The 18389-nt window shown below is 47.4% G+C and overlaps 1 protein-coding gene across 7 annotated transcripts in view; it reads left to right on the top strand.

Annotated features, from left to right (window-relative positions):
* Window positions 1-16461, top strand: part of CADPS (calcium dependent secretion activator) — a 174115-nt gene extending 157654 nt beyond the window's left edge. For all 7 annotated transcript variants that reach the window (XM_048957060.1, XM_048957057.1, XM_048957056.1 and 4 more), the window contains 2 exons: window positions 13564-13668; window positions 15130-16461. In XM_048957060.1, the coding sequence (XP_048813017.1) occupies window positions 13564-13668; window positions 15130-15309 (285 nt within the window). In that variant the 3' untranslated portion in view covers window positions 15310-16461. The remainder of the gene's footprint in view (window positions 1-13563; window positions 13669-15129) is intronic.
* The last annotated feature ends 1928 nt before the right edge of the window (window positions 16462-18389 follow it).

Raw genomic sequence — 18389 nt, 5'->3', positions numbered from 1 at the left:
ACCAAGCAGGAGAGACCCAAAATGTGACAAAATAAGACAGGAGGATAAGTCACATTTTGAGAAAATTTATTGGTTATAGCTTTAAAAAATAAATAAATCCTTCCTTTCTTTCTGACTAAGGCTCGTATCTGCTCTCTGCCTGCTTTAAATCTCTAGTGTACTGTGTCTTGGTCTGTCTGTGCCTGGATTTCAAGGGAACAGCATCTTCTAAGAGAGCCCTGACTATTTAAGCTTGTGGAGAATCTCTCTATAACGGCACATTTCGGTCATTGTTCTCAGTGTGAAAATTGGAGCTCATTTTCTGAGGACCTTCTATCTCCTGTGCACAACTCACAGTGTCTGTCACTGACGAGCTCTCCAAAACTGGCAGCAAATTGTGTGTACCAAATTTTCATTTACAAAGGCAACCAGCACACTGCTGGTTGGGAGTGGACGTTCTGGAGCTCCACGATATGGTTCCTGGCACCAGAGACCAGGTTCAGATACATTTCCATGGTCTCAGCAGCGTGGCAGGAGGCTGACCCAGTTATTTGAGGGTTTTTTTTATAGCACGGGATGAATGCATTGGCCTGTGAGAGAACAGTGACCTGTGATGCCCATTTGTTTTGGTTTTGGATGCATGTTAACCAATGTATGTTTCTGCTGCTACTGTTGTGTTACAGCCTTTCTGTCCTCATAGCTGTTCTAGAGCAAAGGTTTTCTGCTAATGGCCAGCCTGTAGCCTTAGTGTCTCAGTCTCCTCTAGGGTATTTGTCCATACAGCAATTTCTGTTCGAAGCAGCTTCTGTTCCCCTCTCCTCCCTCCTCTCAGCAGTGCCATCTCAGCTCCCGGCTCTGGCACTGTAACGGTCTGACTTGCTTTCTCTACTCGCTCGTTTGCTTCCTCAGTGTGTAGGGAAAGCTGCTTTCCTTCCAGCCAAACTCCTCCTTTACTCGATATCTCTCTTTCTGCGCATTTTCTTTCCCTTGGAAACCTCTTCCTCCTTCTTAATTCCCCCTCTTTCTTTCCCTCTTACCCTCCCAGATTAAAATGGAACTTATCTCTCATGTCAAATGTTTTATCACATTATATCAAGTGGCATGAATTAGAGTCAAATAATCTTACTGTGTACATCTACTAGCATGACCCATATCCACTGAGAGCGCCTCATTCATGCACGGAGCACGCCGCTGCTGCTGGCCCTGCACAGAGCACAGCCCATCGAGCAGGCACGGGGAGGAAAAAAACAAACCACAGAAACAAAAGCCTGTCGCTTCCATCTGCAGCAGGCCTGCGAGTGCACTGCTCGCTTGTGGGGAATTGCATTCCACGAGCAGTTAGATTTCCAGAGCTCATCTGGACTGTTCTTTTCAATGCCCACACTGCCTTTTCCCTCATCGTTTCCCTGTGATTCACAGTTGGTGTGTTTATACCCTTTGGGCCATTATTTCCAATTTTCCAAAAGCTGTAATTAGCACAAATATTGATTTCAGTTTGATCCGTTCGTACTTAGTTTTACCAAGCCGTGTTTTAAACAAATTAACAGTGACAACAAAAAAAAAGAGCAGCTACCTTGGTGGAAAGCAAGAAGTGCAAAATCTTTCCGTTCTTCCCTGCTTCCCACAAATCTCCCTGCTCCCTTTGGAGGGCGGTAACCTCAAGGTGGGACGTGGTGCTGAGTGTTGTACCCACGCAATGTGCTGGGGGGCTGAGGTTGGCATGGAGGCAGGGGACACAGCACAGAGCCCAGCACAAACAAATGGTCCTCAGGCTCTGCTGGTCGTGTTTCCCAGGGCAGTGGTAGGTGTAAGCTGTCTTTTTCTTAAGATAGAGGAATAGCCACAAATTGTCTTTGTGGTGCTGAATTGGACTTGGATCTCATTTTGTTCTTGCTCCCTTCAATGGAGCTGTGGAGCAATGCTCTTAGTGTGGGGCTTCCTCTGAGCAGTGAGATTATGGACACATTGGAGGCTGTCTCCTCAGTGAGTTCAGTGCTCGCTCCAACCAGGTGAGCCTTGCTTTGGGCCGCCAGGCAGCAGCGTGGTGCCAGTGGCTGGTAAACCTCTCTGACTGCAGAGAGGCTGCAGGGCTCAGTTGCTTTTCTGTGCCATTAACAAAAGACTTCTGTCTTTTTTTGGCTTTGAGCAGTGGAAGAGCAGCTTTGCATGGTGTGATGTTGCCTCCCGCACTCTCAGTGGGATTTGCAGCCCTGTGTTGTTCCCAATTGCCCCATTTCCCTGCAGCCCTGCCCAGTGTTTTCTTTCATTTCCCTCTTTGTTTCCTCCCCATAGCAGAGGTTGCAGAGTGCCATGTCCCAACAGAAGCTGGGTTCATCCATGGCTTTGGGCATTTTATACCATTTCTTAGTTCCAAAGCCAGTTCTCCTTACACCACTCCCTCGGTACTGCAGTACAGGACTGTACTCTTTGGGGGATATAACTGTTTGTGGGAGATTATTGCAACATTTCTGTGTGGTCTGTGCATTAATCCTCTTCATTCTGCAAATTAGTCAGGGTTGGGTGGTGTTTTTTTTTTCCCCAAAATAGAGTCATCGTCTTAATTTTAAAAATCTGTATTCTTGGGATCATTGAACGAACAGATTGATCGTGGAGTTCTGCTGGTAATCAAAACCTAACTAGCTTTTTGGCAGTGCTGTTTACTGCAGAGTAACATGACTTATTTACTTGGCCTGGCTCACTAATTTGATAACATTTAAAGCTAAAACACTGTAATAAGGCCCTGTTGGTACAGAGCACTGGTAGCAGAGGAGTTTAAGAATAGAACTGTAGCATGCAGCCCTTCCCTGAGGTTCTGTGTGCTTTAGGACTGAGCCGCTGCGATGCTTCGCGGCAGCACAGAGATCTCAGTCTCGGCTTGGTGCTGATGGAGAGTCCAAAACTGCATCCTTTTTCCTGGAGAGATGGGGACTGAGCTGCAGAATGGGAGTGTTGAAGGGTGATTTGGAGTCTTTGACCAGTCACAGAATTCAGCTCCCCTTTGGCTCTGGGCACTCGCGTTTGGTAGGATCAGAGTTTGTGCACCCACACTTTTCTCTGAAGGCAGCAGGAGTCGTGCTTGTGAGGGCTGTTCTGTAGTGGAAGTTGCTTACGCATATGCACGTGTGTGCGCCCTTAGGTACGCACAACACGGATTTCAACCCGCCAGAATACACGTGCTGCAGAGGGTGAATGACTGAAAAGTAGACAGGGTGGTGCCAACCTCATCGGTTGGTGCACACAGCTGTGACACAGAGCAGGAGCATTCCCTGCCCGGCCGCGGCTGAGCATCATGTAGACAAAAGGCTCCGAGCACCGGCGAGCTGCCCGCCATCCTCCACTTCCAGCATCCCGCCGCAGTCTCTAAATAGCGCAGATGGCATTTTTCTCTCTGATGATTAATGCAATATCTAACAAAAAAAAAACACCAACAAAAACATGCTTTTGATATGAGAGATCAAAACACCAAGAGGAGCTCCTAAGATTGCAAGGACCTAAAAAAAAAAATTAATTTATTTTTTTCCTCCTTGTACTTCTTGAAGACACCAGCCTGAGTAGAAGATAAGGATTAAGGCAGATACGCTTAGTGCCGCTTCATCTGCTTAAATCTAGCAGTCCCTGAGATCAGTGATTAAAAAGCCATCTCTGACTTTGATGAAATCCACTGCCATGGTAATTCTGTGCCTCTGATAGCTTTCTTATGGGCCCACGTTTGCCTAAACCGGACATGGAAAACATTTCACTGGAGATGATACGTGGATTATATGGGTCAATTATACACTTAATCTGCCTTCTGAGGATTAAGTGTGCATGGATTGACCCTGCGTATTTGGCTTGTCCTTGGCAGTTATCAGATCAGGAAGGTTGCCTTTACCAAGAAGTCTGGTAAGCACTTAATCATGTAGTGATACCACGCGGGAGGCAGCAGCGCTGCCCGGTGCAGAGGCGCTTCTACCACTTCACTGTCACCATGTTCTGCTTGCTGCAAGGTCTGTGGCACCAGACAGAGCATTTCCCATGAAACTTGAGCATTAGCCCCCGCGTGTCTGCAGGGCAAAGGTGATTTCTTATCTTGGTGTCAGGGTGGCATCAGCAGGGTCTGGGCCTCACTCTGCCCTGTGCCCAGCACAGTGCAGAAGGGAAAATCGCAGAAGTCCTCTGCAGAGCAGAGCACCAGGGAGGGCCAGCAGGGGAACAGCCTTAGGCTCAGGCCAGCGTCCATCCCCAGGGCTTAGGCAGGGGCAGAGCTTTGCTCTGCTCTGTGGTTCTGCAGGCAGCAGTGCTGTCCTGGTGTCACACCTCCTGGGGAAGAGCAGCTGCCTTTCCAGTCAAGAGCGCAGCAGTAGCACCAGGCTGATGCCACAGCTCAGGACAGTCTGCTGGGAGCTGGCTGCCGAGTGCCAGGGATGGTGAACAGGAAGGATGCAGGGAACTGTGAGAGTCTTCCTAAAATCAGAGCTCTGGAGTTCAGCACGGTTCCTGCTTGGATGCACAGTTCCCATTTGGATGCTGGCATCTCCTTCGAGCAGCGCTTGCAGGACTGTGGCATTTCTTCCCAGTCAGCCTTACGCAGTGCAACCAAATGCCAGCACAGAGCCCTCCTCACCCCCCTTCCCCTCCCCATCTCGCACCCAGCAGTCAGGCCATGAGTCAGTGCCGCTACTCGCGGTGCATTCCATTACTCATAGGAGTTCGGGTTGCGGGATCAGGGAAGAACGGATGCAGGGCTCAGCTCTCATCCCATTGCTGCCTGCAGCTGCACGCAGTGTGTTCCCCAGGACAGACAGCATCCCGCTCCCTCCCACGCAGCGAGACTGCTCATTAGGGCACAGACTCTCACCCACTCCTGTTGTCCTGATATGGCCTCCACTGAGCTGTTTCTTCTGCATTGCTTTTTGCCTGTCTTTTTTTCCCTCAAGAACGAGTTGTGCCATGAAGGCAGTTGGGCAGTTCTACCCCCAGACATGCTTTTTGTCCTCTGTGGATCTGCAGAGCCCGGGACACTGCCTTGGACCCACATCTGCACCACTGGGAGAGAAAGGGACATAATGGTGACGTCCATTATCCATGTGGGGACAAATCCCCTTTCTGGAGGATGCACCCTTTCATTTGGGAGCCCTTTTGATCCCCCATGCCTGGATGAGAGGAGCTGAGTCCTTTCCCATCCCATTCCAACCCCTGAGCTCTATGGGCACGTGCAGAGAGTGGCCTTGCGTCTTTTTGCACCGACAGCTCTTGTCCTCCCATGGAGTGTTCATTTAAGTAGGCTCTGTTTAATTTATTTTAGGGAGACTCTTAATAAAATAAGTCCTAGATCTGTCACTGGATTTTACATGCTCATAAGGGTTTTTTTCCTCCTAAATGTCTTTATCAGAACAGCTTTTCATGTTCCAGTAGACATTTGGTTGAAGACAGTTAATTTGATTTCTTTTCCAGAGGAGATTTTCCATTAATCATTCTAAGCAGGCAGCCTGATTGCTCTGTTGCTCCAAGGTCAGTGCTGCCCTGATCCACCCAGCACTTTAAGGGCAGTGTTTGTGTTAGGGTGTGGGATATGTGCTCCCCCATAGCAGTGAGTGGCCCCAACAGGAGTAGGGCAAGAGGAGCACTAAAGGCAAGGATCCCAGAGCTGCCACAGGTTGTGTGTAGGCTGTGGTGGACTCAGCTTCGCTTCCCCATAGCCCGCTTTGGGATGGTTTCCAATTCAATCCAATAACAAGTGCAATTAAAACATTCCTTAGCATGCATTGTTGGGCTGCACCTCATCGATCAGCCTTGCATCAGGATTGCATTGCGTCAGTGAGGCCCTGTGATCGGGACAGGAAAAAAGCAGCGCACTGTGTGGATACGGTGTTATACCCAGCTTCCTTATATAGGAACTCAAATTTTAGCATGTCAACTTCATTTCTTTTTTGGAAAAAAAAAAAAGAAAAAAAAGAAAATAAGCAGGGAATATTTTAGAGGTTAAAAAAAAAAGCGTTTGAGAACAGGCAATCGGTACAGAAGTGGCGGTGTGTTGCTTTAGCAGCTTTCATGCAGAAGCTCTTTCATTTAGGAGTTGTGTGCTCAGCACCCAAATATAGCTGCCCCATCCTCAGAAACCACCGCAGGGCTGACCCTGGCCCCATGGTCACCCTGGGGCAGTGCCAGTCTGGGTGTCTGCAGGCAGTGGGGGAGCACAGGTGCCATCTGTACTGCAAGAAGCGTGCAGCACATCGGGGCGCCCGGCTCTGCTTTCATTCTGAATTTCCCTCTGTTTGAAGGCAGAGCTCTTACACCATGCAAAGTGTGTTTCTTTCTGTGTGTGTGTGTGTGTGTGTGTGTGCGTGGTTTATTTTTGGGAAGAAAGAAAAAAATAATAATAATGTAATTCGGTGATACCATTTGCATCCTAGACAGATGATGAGTTGCTCTGGCTAGCAGCTTAACCCTATTATGCAACGCTGGGACTGTGACATTATTAAATAATACTAATTAATCAAATAATAACTCCCTCGTATAGCTGCATCGTCAGTGTGAATGAAACCTCCCTGTTAAAGGATAGGGCACAGAGAGAAAGGCAGTGGGAACTGCAGTGCAGGGGACACCGCCTGCACCCACAGCAGTGGTGTCATGGAGATGCATAGGGCTGTTGGGACAGAGGGGAGTCTGTAGGGTCGAAAAAGATGTATGGCTGCTTATTTAGTGTGCTTGTGATGGGGGGACCCCAGGCACAGGCGTGAGGTTTTTAGAGAAGAAATGCTATTTTAAAAAGAAAAAAAAAAAAAAAAAAAAAGATATTGAGGTTTCTAGGGATTTTTATCAACTGGTTGGTGCTTTACTCAAGCTCTATGGATTGAATGTAGAGATTAGTAGAGCTTTGGCTGAGCATCAGGATGTGCATTGCTACCATAAGGACCAACTGCCCCAACACCACTGAGTGCTGTGAGAGCAGAGGAAGGGGCCTGGGGGGGGTTGTCACATCCCAAATTCTCACCTGTGTGAAGAAGTTCAATTTGCACCAAAATTTAGATTTATCTTCTGAAAGAAAAGGTAGATGGATTTAAGGGCAAAGTACCTTTCTGATGCCAAAAAGAGGGCTGCCCAGAGACCTGTCAGTGCTTTGCATTTGTGTTCTGTAGAGCTATAGGAAAGACGTACCCTTCAGCGTGGTTTCACATCCCTAAAGAGTGCGTGCATGTAAGGAATCCCATGTGATGGAAAAGCAACCCAAGGATCTGCCTGGTGAGCAGCAGGAAGGGAGCACTCGGGTTCCTCTTTGCAGATCCCGTTCTGTTGTTTCCTGGTCTTTGGCAATAGCGAGAGAGCATCTGAGCCATACAATATTGGTGCGTATCCAATTGTTGGTGAACATCAGAAGTTTCGAAACACGGTTGTGAGAGAGGAATATCAGCTTAAGCCTGAAAGGCTAAAAAGCGGCGAGCCCCACACGTAAATGCCATTATGCACTTAATGAGGCAGGGCTTAAAAAAAATCAGCCACACAAGTTGGTTTTATCAAAGAAAATGTATAAATAACAACCGGTGATTCAAACCGCCTCACAAAGGGAGTAGAGGGGAAGGGAAGCGAGCACTTCACTTGTGGCATTCAGATAATAGTATTTACTACACTAATCTTTTTGGCTTAGCGATTGACAATCAATATATGATTATCAACAAGCGCTAACACAAACAAAAAGCTTCCATTCCTTTTCTAACCTCGTCCCCTAAGTCCCTTAAATTTAATTAAAAGCGGACAGCCCTCCTTGCTGTACAAATTAGAGCTAAAATCATATTAAATATTTGTTCTGCGGGGAAACAAAAGTGTCAGCTTGTGCTACCGGGTTTGGCTGCTTTTTTTTTTTCCCCCTTTTTTTTCCCTTTTTTTTTTTTTTTTTTTTTTTTAACACAGAGGGGAAAAAAAAAATCCCAGCTCCTCAAAGTTAAAATAAAGTCTCTCTCCCTCCCCGTCTCCCAAGACTACTGTCTATAACATGTTGTTCCTTATAGAAAGTGGGATATGGTGGCATTTGCTTGATTAACTTGCTCGACAAAAGTGACAGCTGCTGTGGGTGCATGTAGCTAAGCTGCACAGCGCAGTTCCGCCTTTGTACATCTGTCAGCAAAAAAGGAGGAATAAAGAGTGAAAAGAGACAAATTGGTCCCAAAAGGCAATCCATTCAACTCAGGAGGTTTGCTCTATTCAAGCACTCGCTGGGAATCTCAAGTGCTAGGTAGCTTATTCAATTTCATTCATTCTTTAGAATGAGCCCACAAGTGTTTAATTTCTTATTCTGTTGAATAAAAAGGGGGAGCTTTTTTTTTTTTTTTTTTATTGGAAGCATTAATTGTAAGACTAGCTGATCAATGCCCGCGATATTAACTCATTGCGTGGTTCCTGTTGGCTGTGTGCTCGCGGCCCCACGGCTGTGCAGTGCCAACACCGCGGCTCCGGGGTCCTGGGTGCACCCACAGCATCCTGCAGGGTCCCCAAGCCTTCGTCTTGCATGACATGGTGGAACTGCATGGCAGCACTGTCACTTCTTTGTTCGTGGTGCTGCCCATGGCCTCAAAGCCAGGGTGCTCTGAGGCATGGGTTCCATTCTCTGTGCCTGAGGAGGTTCTGCGGCCAAAATGTTGACCTGGAGGAGCGGGTTCAGGGAACCCCTCGCCAACAGCATGCAGTAATGCACAGAGAATGATCTTTGTTAGTAGAGGGAAGAGAGTCACAGAATCATGGAATGGCTTGGGTTGGAAGGGACCTTAAAGCCCACCCAGTTCCAACCCCATGCTGTGGGCTGGATGCCCCTCAACAGCTCAGGCTGCCCAGGGCCCCATCCGTGGCCTTGGACACCTGCAGGGAAGGGACAGAGAAGTTTATGAACAAGTGTAACAGAGAGTGCTGTGTGGGCACGTCTGTGTTCTATCTGTGCCATCCCTGAGCCAGCGTGGAAGGATGAGAGCTATGTGCATGGGGCTGTGTTGGTGGCACCACCTTTCCAACCCCATTAGTGCAGGACTGGGACAGGGCAGAGTGTTGGACCAGCCACCGCTCCATCCCAGCAGCATCACAGCAGGTTTTGGAGCAGGTTCTCAAACTCAGGTTGTCCTCTCTGCAGTGTGTGTTGCAGCTTCCCAGAAACTTTCTGTTTTTAAAGAAAAAAGTAGGAAATTCTGTTGGCTGCGAGTCTCTGCATTTCTTGCTTGCTGTCATCACCAAGGTTTTAGCATTGCAATGACTGAGTGGGACCAACAGCCAAAAAGCCACTGAAGAAGGATGGAGAGGAATGCCCCAGCAGTCACACAAGGCCGGGGGACATGCATGGTCCTTCCACTGCTGCCATTGAGCAGCCGGGGCTGTGGAGCACACGGTCAGTCAGCTGTCATGGACTGTCAGTTGTAAGTCAGCTGCTGGTCCATGGGACGGGTGCAAACATCAGGCACTAGGAGTTGGGAATTTCTAATCTATAGTTTTTTTTCCCTGGCTGATCGAGTTGCTTTGAGAGCAGAATTGGTTTTCCTTTGGGAAATGAGACCCAGCGTCAACGCGTTGCTCTCTCCTCCCCTTGCCATACCCTTGGAACACCTTGAATTCAAGGCTTCATTTCAAAGCTGCCTTTCAGGGTTGCAAAACAAGCCGGTGTCTCAAACAAAGAGAGGAGCCAGGCGGCGTTCGGGGTTTCCTTGTGCCGTGTGTGTCACAGTTTTAAATAGATTTGCCCTGCTTGGATTGGTTCTGGTTGGAAAGCGAGTACTGAAATGAGAGGTCATAGGGGAGAGTTACTATGGTAATTGAGTAGTATCACCAATAGTTTTGCTCTTATGAGCATTAAAGCACGTAATAATAGACAAACAACAGTGGTTAAAGCAAGCAGGTAGGATTACTATGTTCTTTTGTCAGAAGTATATAATGTCTGGTAGTCAGTTTTAAAGACTTCTCAACCCCCAAATCCACCCAGCAGTCACCTGCTGAGTAATTTTGTATGCCTAATCTCTAGCCCTTAACTACAAGCTTTCTGCTAATTTGAGGCAAATGGGTATTTTTGACACTAAATAGGGCAGTAAAGAATCCCTGACCTAGAAAAACTCCATTCCGAGGCACTGAGAGCAGAAAAATATTCTTTCAGCATCCTTCTGAGACCTTTGCAATGACATAAAATAGCTTTGACTACACTGTGTCGCAGCCTTCGATTAATGGTTTGCAGAAACTTGCTGAACATCCCCACTACAAATTCCCCCATAAAACTTGTCACTTCAGATTGCCATCAGCCACCACAACAATAATCATTTCATGCCTATTGCTAATTGCAAGCACAGCTGAGGCTCAGCGGGGTGCTCTTGCACAGTCCCAGGCCTTTATACCAGCCTCAATCTGTTGTATGGCACTTGTTCACACACAAAAAAACTACCAGTAAAGGCAGAAAGAGGCAGAGTCACAGGTTCCTTGTAATCCCTCTGCTACCCTGCTGACAGCCCAGCCCTAGAAGCATTCCTGGTTTTGTCCTGCTCTTTACAAAAGCTGAAGTGACCTTAAGCTACTAGTATGTAAGCTTTTGAATGAAGAATACAGCTCCTTCAGGTGCCTTAAGAAGCAGTGTTGCATCTGGCTTACGAGATTCTGTTTGCCGCACCCCTGGGGTGAGCTGCAGCTTCCTGTAACATGTAAAATATGAGTGTGAACTCAAGGTTCATGGCAAGGAACAGGAGGTCATGCTTCCATTCAGCTCGCACCAAAGAGAACGGGGCTTTGCAGATGTTCCTGGCTATGTGTAATGACACCACCTCCCGGAAAGCAGGAGCCCAGCACGGGGTTCTTTTTTTTGATGAAATGTGCCACACTCAGTGCTCTACTTGCAGATTTATTCATATCAATTTTTGCCATTTATATATTCAGAGACAAGCTTGCTATTTCGGCAACTTATTGATCATGCATTTGCATTCCAAAAAGGAGAAGAAAAAAACAGTGAGCCGATAGCTTGGGCAGGTTGGGATGCACAGGCAGCACTCACAGCCCTGTGCTGCTTCTGCTGTTGGCCTGGAGCAAACCAGCTGCCGCGATGCACCTGGCAGTAAGGGCTGCTGTGAACAGGAGGGGCTAACCACAAAGCAGGGTTACATTCCTGGCCGTGCAAATGGGACATCTGCTTGCTGTGACCAAGCTCTGGTGCCATCCTAAGGGCGTTTGTTTGCATCTCCTCTGCTGCGCCCCTTGGGCTGAGTGCCGGTTATCTACGGGGATGGCAGATATCATCTGTAACAGGGCAGGCGGCTGTGGGTTGAAGCTGGGCTCCATGGATGCATGGGAGCATCACTCTTTATGAGCCACAATGAGTTTTGAGAAACACGTTCATACTTTGGTGCCTTGCAGCCCCATGGAAAGGGCCCATTTGGGCTGTGCCTTGTGCACCTCATGCGTGGGGACAAGCCCGAAGGAGCCCTGTGTCCCAGGAGGACATCAGAGCCCACCGGTGTTGCGCTCTTTTGTCTGAAATGATCTCTTTCCCATTCTGGAGCATTTGGTTTTGTTGTTGTGGTGGTTTTTTTTAATAATATAATCATATGCAAATGTTATCCTCTTTGGAGGGTTAGTCATGAATCAGAGGGCTTGTGCGTCTTGTAGCGCATTAACACTAGTGATAGCTAAAGGGAACATTTAATTTATGGGCTAACTTATTTTTATGAATATGCAGGGCTTAAATTCAGCAGTTGGTGCGTGCTCTATGAAGTGACGTGACGGTTTTGTGTATCAAGATCAATGAATTACACTTTGTCTTTTTTTCACAAAGCAGAAAGTCTTTGGAGTAACTCAGCTCTGAGGAGAGCTCCTTTCATGCCGCTGAGCAGTGCGCGAGGCTGAGCCCCCGCGGGCTGGGATTCAGTTCTGTTCCCCATCTGTGCAGGTGTGTGTGGCACAGGACAGACACGGCAGGACCGGCCTCTGTCCCATCCTGGGGCTGCACAGAGCTTCATGTCACAACTGAGGCCCCATCTGGCACCAGGACCTTAGGGACAGACAGCTCAGCCGACAGAGATCCTTCTTTCCTCTGCAAATTAGCTTCATTCGTGCTCTCAGCACTTGCCAGGTCCCCATCCTGGAGATGGAGAGCCAACAGAAATCTCAGCCCCAAGCTGGCCCAGCAGGAAATCACCACTTGGCATGTCTTAGGTGATTCTTCCATCCCTTTATTTCCTCCACTTTATTAAGAGGTTCTGTAGAAATAGTAATACAGTTAGAACAGTGTTTGTAGCAATAGGTGGTTAATACAATTTTTTTCACCATCGTGATATATTCAGCTCCACGTGGCAGACAGGACACCAGTTCCTACACTGTACAGCTCTGGCCTGATGAGGCACAGTGTAAGTGCTATGCCATATATCATCAAATAGCCCGAGTTGGAAGGGACCCATTAAGGATCATCAAGTCCAACTCAATAAGTACCATAAAGGGGGAAATCTCTTCCCCATGCAGCATGCCAGGTCCTGATGGGGGGTGGCAAATACTGGGTGTGTTGTCTTCTGGTTTGATAATCCAAGCCCAAATTTTGGCTGCTTTGTGCTCTTCTTGCTGTGCTCAGCCTTGTGTCAGCTCATGCACATGGTATGCAGACACTGACACTGAGGAGAAGGTGCAGTGATGGGAGGAAATAATGTCTGAGTGAAACTGATGCAAGGCTTTAGGTTAGTCAGGAAGAGGCTTCATTGCCAGCTAATCTGGATGGGGCTTGATTGGGATTTTTATAATTTGATGTATGTTTTTTTTTTCTCTTTAACTGGTTCTAGATAAATTTCCACAGTGCTGCAGTACAAGGTTCTGATCTGTGCGTGGCTAAGAGTAAACAAGAGGAACTATTCCTGTGTGCCCGGAGCTGTGATGGTCCCTGGGTACAAGCCATTTGGGAACCATCTGTGGTGCTGAGCACAAAGAGAGGTGTTGTGGTCCCCACCACACCTGACCCTACTTCCGTGCTTCTCAAGGGCTGTGCCAGCCCTGCTGAGTGGGGCACTGAGCTGCATTCTGCACTGCAGGGCTGGCAGGCTGCTGCCACGCAGCTGCAAGCCTTTCTTACAGGCAGGAAGCAAAATTTCACCCCTGGAGGGTCCCTGCAAGCTCAGCGGCTTGAAGCAAGCTCATTTGCTTGCTGCTTTGCCATCTTTCATAACCATGAGGCCAAAAGCAAAGCATTTCCCATCGATGCCCGCACCATCACGCCCTTGCCCTGCAGCTCCCCAAAGCTGCTCGAGGCGACATGTGAGCGGTAAGTACCTGAGTGTGGTCCTAAAGGCAGGGCTGTGCTCACTGGGGCAGGGAACGGGTTAAAAACCGGACCGGGCCAAACTCCCACCACTGCTGCCAAGTCAAGTCAATGGCAAAATAGGATTACAGAAACCGCACGGCGTTGCTGGTGGCTGCCGCCCCCGCGAGTGAGATTTGCTGTGGTTGTTACTCCAAGTTAAAAGCTCGTGCATGGAAAATCTGTGTAAAAGAGGGTGCCTGTCTCCCCCAGAAGTCTGTCACATCCCATCAGCGGGCTGGCGCTGGGGAAGGCTGGTCCCGCCGCGCGCTCGCTTGCAGGGCGCGGGTGCTGGAGAAGTGCTGTCTCTCTTGCAGCAATGGTACACCAGCTCGATGAACGTCGTCTGCACCTGGCTGACGGACCGCATGGACCTGCAGCTGCACATCTACCAGCTGAAAACACTCATTAGGATAGTGAAGGTAACGCCTGCTGTGCTTTCGTGAGCGTCTTGCTGCTGAAAGGGGCACGTGTGTGTGCGGTGTGTTCTGATGGGAAGTGGCGGTCGGCAGAAAATGCAGTCCTTCGTTCAGATGCTTAAAAATGAAGAAACTTATCAGATGGATAAGCAGGAACTTGAAATGCACGCAAAACACGCGTGGAAGTGAGCTCAGGGCAACTGCTTGCATGAGAAGAGGGAAAATAGTGCTATTCAGCCCTACCTGTACAAAAAGCACACTGAAACCGCTGCTCACATGGGTTAAATCCAACCCAACCTCTTCTAACACTGTTTTCCTAGAAACATGCAAGCCCGCCTATGGCTTGTGATTATCGTCAGAATGCAAATGAGGATTGTTCTCATAGCTAATTGAAGTTGTTTCTTTTACAATGGGTGTGTATAATCAACTCTTAAGAGATCCCAAAGGTGAGATAACATACCCTGAAAGTAACGTTTTTTTCTCTGAGTGCACGTGTATGTGTACGTGTGTGTCTTGGGCTAATGGTAATTATTTCAGTGTGAAATCACAGTGGTTTACATGAAATAATAAGATCACAGAAGGGGGTAAATATATTTTTGATCATTTTAGGTTCTATCTAATGCTTTTTTTGTCTAGTATTTTATAATGTTTATGGTCTCGTGTGCAGTGAACACATTGAAGGCATGAATAAATTAAAACTGAGCAGTATTAGTGCGCTTTTCATAACTGAAAACAACAGCACAGGCAAATGATTTCTCTTTGTCAGCTAGCTGAGGAAGGCTTTCTTCCTTGTGCTTTATTTATACCAGTATTACTCTCAGAAGCAGCTACAACACATCCAAGGACTTTCTGAAAGTGTATAGCAGAAAATAGTTTCCACGCAGAGCACAGAGCATAATGAATGGCACCCAGAGGCCAGAGTTTTATCTCACAGGGTCAAGAAGTTCTAAAACAAATAGAAATGCAAGGAAATTAACCACAGTAATGAGGGAAGTACAGCTGACTGCAGAAATGCAACTCCAGCTTCGGAATAAGATGAAGAAAGAGAGATTTGAGGAGTGCATGTCCTGTGCTTAGCTTTATACATGAATAGCTTTCCCAGGTATCCTGGACTTAGCAGATTTAAACTCAGTATTGAGGCAAGATTATTTAATGCAGAGCATTCCAGGAGCATGTAATCATGTCTGCAATAGGCAGTAAGCATTGAGCTGCGTGAAGAAAAGTAACTGAATGCATCTAGAAGCCAGGACAGTTGCTTTGAGTAGCACTATACTGCTTCCACATGCTTTTAGACCCCAGCATGCCTTATGGAAGGCTCCATCCCAGCCCCTTAGAGTGGAGGCCCCAAAGCATGGGCGCACAGGGACACAGGGTCACGGGCTCGCTCCCATGGCAAAGCGGGGAGCCAGGGGCAGCCTGAGCTCTGTGCTGTCTCCCCTGACCTCACGCCTCTCTCCTCCCTAGAAAACGTACCGGGATTTCCGATTGCAAGGCGTGCTGGACTCCACCTTGAACAGCAAAACCTACGAGACCATTCGGAACCGGCTGACGGTAGAGGAGGCCACGGCATCGGTCAGCGAGGGCGGAGGGCTGCAGGGGATCACCATGAAGGACAGCGATGAGGAGGACGAAGAGGACGACTAGGGCAGCTGGCCCGGCGTCCGTGCATGTACCTCGTCCATAACTCAGTTAGCCACATTAGGAATTCTGCTGTCAGCTCTAAATGCCCATGAGAAGTTTACCAATACAAATGCCATGTTAGCTGTGTGGTAATAAGGTTAGCACCTCTCTTCGATTCATTGGTTTCCTGATTTCATATCTGTATGTTCATAAGCAATATGGAGCACCATTGTTTAATACTGTTAATGGAAAATTACATAGAAAACATACTAGGTGTGTCCCTGTTATAATTAAACAATGCTTCATTAATGTACTGTATATACATTGATGGTAAATTGTTGTGAAGATGAGTGAATCGAGTCCTTTCATTTCTTTGTTTCTCTTCTGTGGATGCCAACTGCTTAAAATTAATAATAATAATAATAAAAAAACAGCTTTGTTTTTAAAAGAAAAATGAGGCAATTACAAATGATTTTTTGTTCTCTCTGTTCATTTAAAAACCAGAAAACAAACAAACCCAGACAGCCGTTTGAATCATTCTGCATCCTTGTTAATATCCCAGGCTCTTTCCTTCAATATGCAGTTAACTCCATGAAGGCTACATCCCAAAGGATTAGTCATTCTAATTGCCACACCAGATTAATCCTATCATTATGGATATATCATGCCACATTACAAGTCCAGAGCAGTTGTTTTATGTTGACATTTGCTCCTCTAAATGTTACACTTTTGTTTAAATCTCAAATAACCGTGTATGTACAAAGACAACTTTAATTACAACCTTAGACTATACAAATGTGTTTATAATAATATATTGAATATTTATTTCAGTAGATTGTAACCATAATTTACAACTCCTCTGTCTAACAATGGTTTTTATATATGTCATGTACATTGCATTTTGAGCAGTAACTGCATGTCCATCAGTCCCCCTACCAGAGCTTTTCTTTCTGTGTAAAATAGTGATAATCCATCTTGCTTTTTTTGCCTTATACAAGCCGACAGTTGTAAAAGTGTGAGAACTGTGGCTTCTCAATAAATAACTATTCAGATGTCCTAAGAATAAATTATGGAGTCTTTTTATGTCTGCCTTAGAAAAAGAAAAAAAAAAACAACAGAAAACAAGCTGAGATGTAAGAGCCCCCACTCTCAGAATAAAGGCATTTTCTTTTCTCATGGGTGTTTTTACAGTTTATTAATTTAGAAGATGGTTTCCCAGTTTATTCCCAAAGGTCAGGGTGGAACCACGCTGTGTATTCTCCAGGTACACGGGCATTTTGGCTGCCACCACCCCAGTTGCTTCCACCATTATCTGCACACTGCACCCTGTCACCTGCCTTTGGATTTCTAATTGATGGTCTGCTGTGGTACAGCCCCCACGATTACACGGTCATTAGCCTTGCCCAACACTTACCTCACACAGACAGGCTTCAGTTTGTATCTTCTCCTAAAGAAGCCAATGGCAGCAGGGCATTTACAAACACGGGGCACATAGACAGACTCGCAGCTGAATTTGAAAAGCAGGTGTGAGAGAAGCAGAAGAGCTGATGTCCTTCACCCCCACAGATGGCAACCTGTTGCTACCCTGGGGAATGAGGACACAACTTCACTACCCACAGATAAAGCATGGGCATATACTGGAGAGCATCCAGTATAAGGAATGGATTATACTGCCTGGCATAAGGAAGCATCAAACCAAAGCATCTTCCAGTGCCCAGGAGTCACAGACACTCCCCAGACAACGGGAAGAGACAGAAGGTGCTGGCTCCCAGTCAGAGCTGGGATGGCTGTGGAGCCCTACAGTGCTGGGTTTGGGGTCTGCTTTCTCCATGGCAGAGTTTACCCACAGCTCTGGAGGTTATCTGCTGCCCCACTTGGATCGCCATGCCTGACACATCCAACACCCACCTGCCCATAATGACCTGTGTGCACCACCTCCTTGGGACAGGGCACCAGCGGGCTCTTTGCTCCCAGTGGGTGGAGGCCATGCACAGTTAGCAGCACTTGCATGTGATAAGCCATGTGATGCACGAGAATAGAGAAGCTACAAACCCCTACTGTAACCCAACAAGTCACTGATTTTTGCCCCCAATGCAAGCAGAGGGGAGAAGCACCTCTGGGGACCACAGCCTTACAGACATATCTACCTATCTACCTATTTTGGGGGACATGATTTAGTGGACACGGTGGCGATGGGTTGATGGTTGGACTGTGTGATCTTAGAGAATCTCAATGATTCTATGATTCCATCCTGACCTCTCTGTGATTGGAGCCTTGAAGCACACCCTGAAGCCCACCTCAAGCCAAGCTCCTGAGCTACGCTTACGCACACTTGTGTTTTCCTCTTGCTCTCCTCTGCCCCAGATACTGCTACGAACGGCTTCAGCTCCAAGAGGAGGCAATGGAAAGACCTTACTTGGGGTGATCAACTGAGCAGTAACAAAAAGCACCAGGGAAGATCCAAATTTGTAGCTCCACTCCCAGTCATGGAGAGCAGAGCGAGAGAAGCAGACTGATTCTGCTCTGGAACAGGCTCCCCCTGTTTTTTTTAATACATGAAATATTTATTGGGTGAAAACACAGCCCACTTCCACCTGCCACCTTCAAAAGCAGTGAGCCCTGCTCAGTTTTTTGAATGAACAACGTGGGCGCAGCCTTCGGGAGCTGCTCCCTGCTGCACATCACTCCACACAGGTGCTTCCCTGCGATGGCAGTGATGGACACATGTCTCTGGGTTTCTGTCATCAGAAAGGATCCTGTGACAGCTTTTCACATATCCTCAAATCCCAGCACAGCAGCTCAGAGACTCTGCAATAACCCACAGAATATAGCAGGCTTGAGCACTCGGCCACAACGAGGAAGCATCCAAACTGGTTCGGTGTTGTCTGAACAATGTAAGACTGGGCTTAAAGCCCCCATGGCCATGCACTATGCTTTGGTTTGGCCTCAGGCTCCTGGAGGGCAAAACTGCAGCTTGGGCAGCATCTAAAAGACTTTGCTGATGGATGGGAGCTCTGGCAAACCCAGCTAGGAAATGCAAAGGTCTGCTGCTTGTTTCACTTCAACCCATCGCTGCGGCGGAACAAGATCCAACAGTCAAAGGA

Source organism: Lagopus muta, chromosome 11 (assembly GCF_023343835.1).
Source record: "Lagopus muta isolate bLagMut1 chromosome 11, bLagMut1 primary, whole genome shotgun sequence".
Taxonomy (NCBI): domain Eukaryota; kingdom Metazoa; phylum Chordata; class Aves; order Galliformes; family Phasianidae; genus Lagopus; species Lagopus muta.
This window is presented reverse-complemented; position numbering and strand designations above follow the sequence as displayed.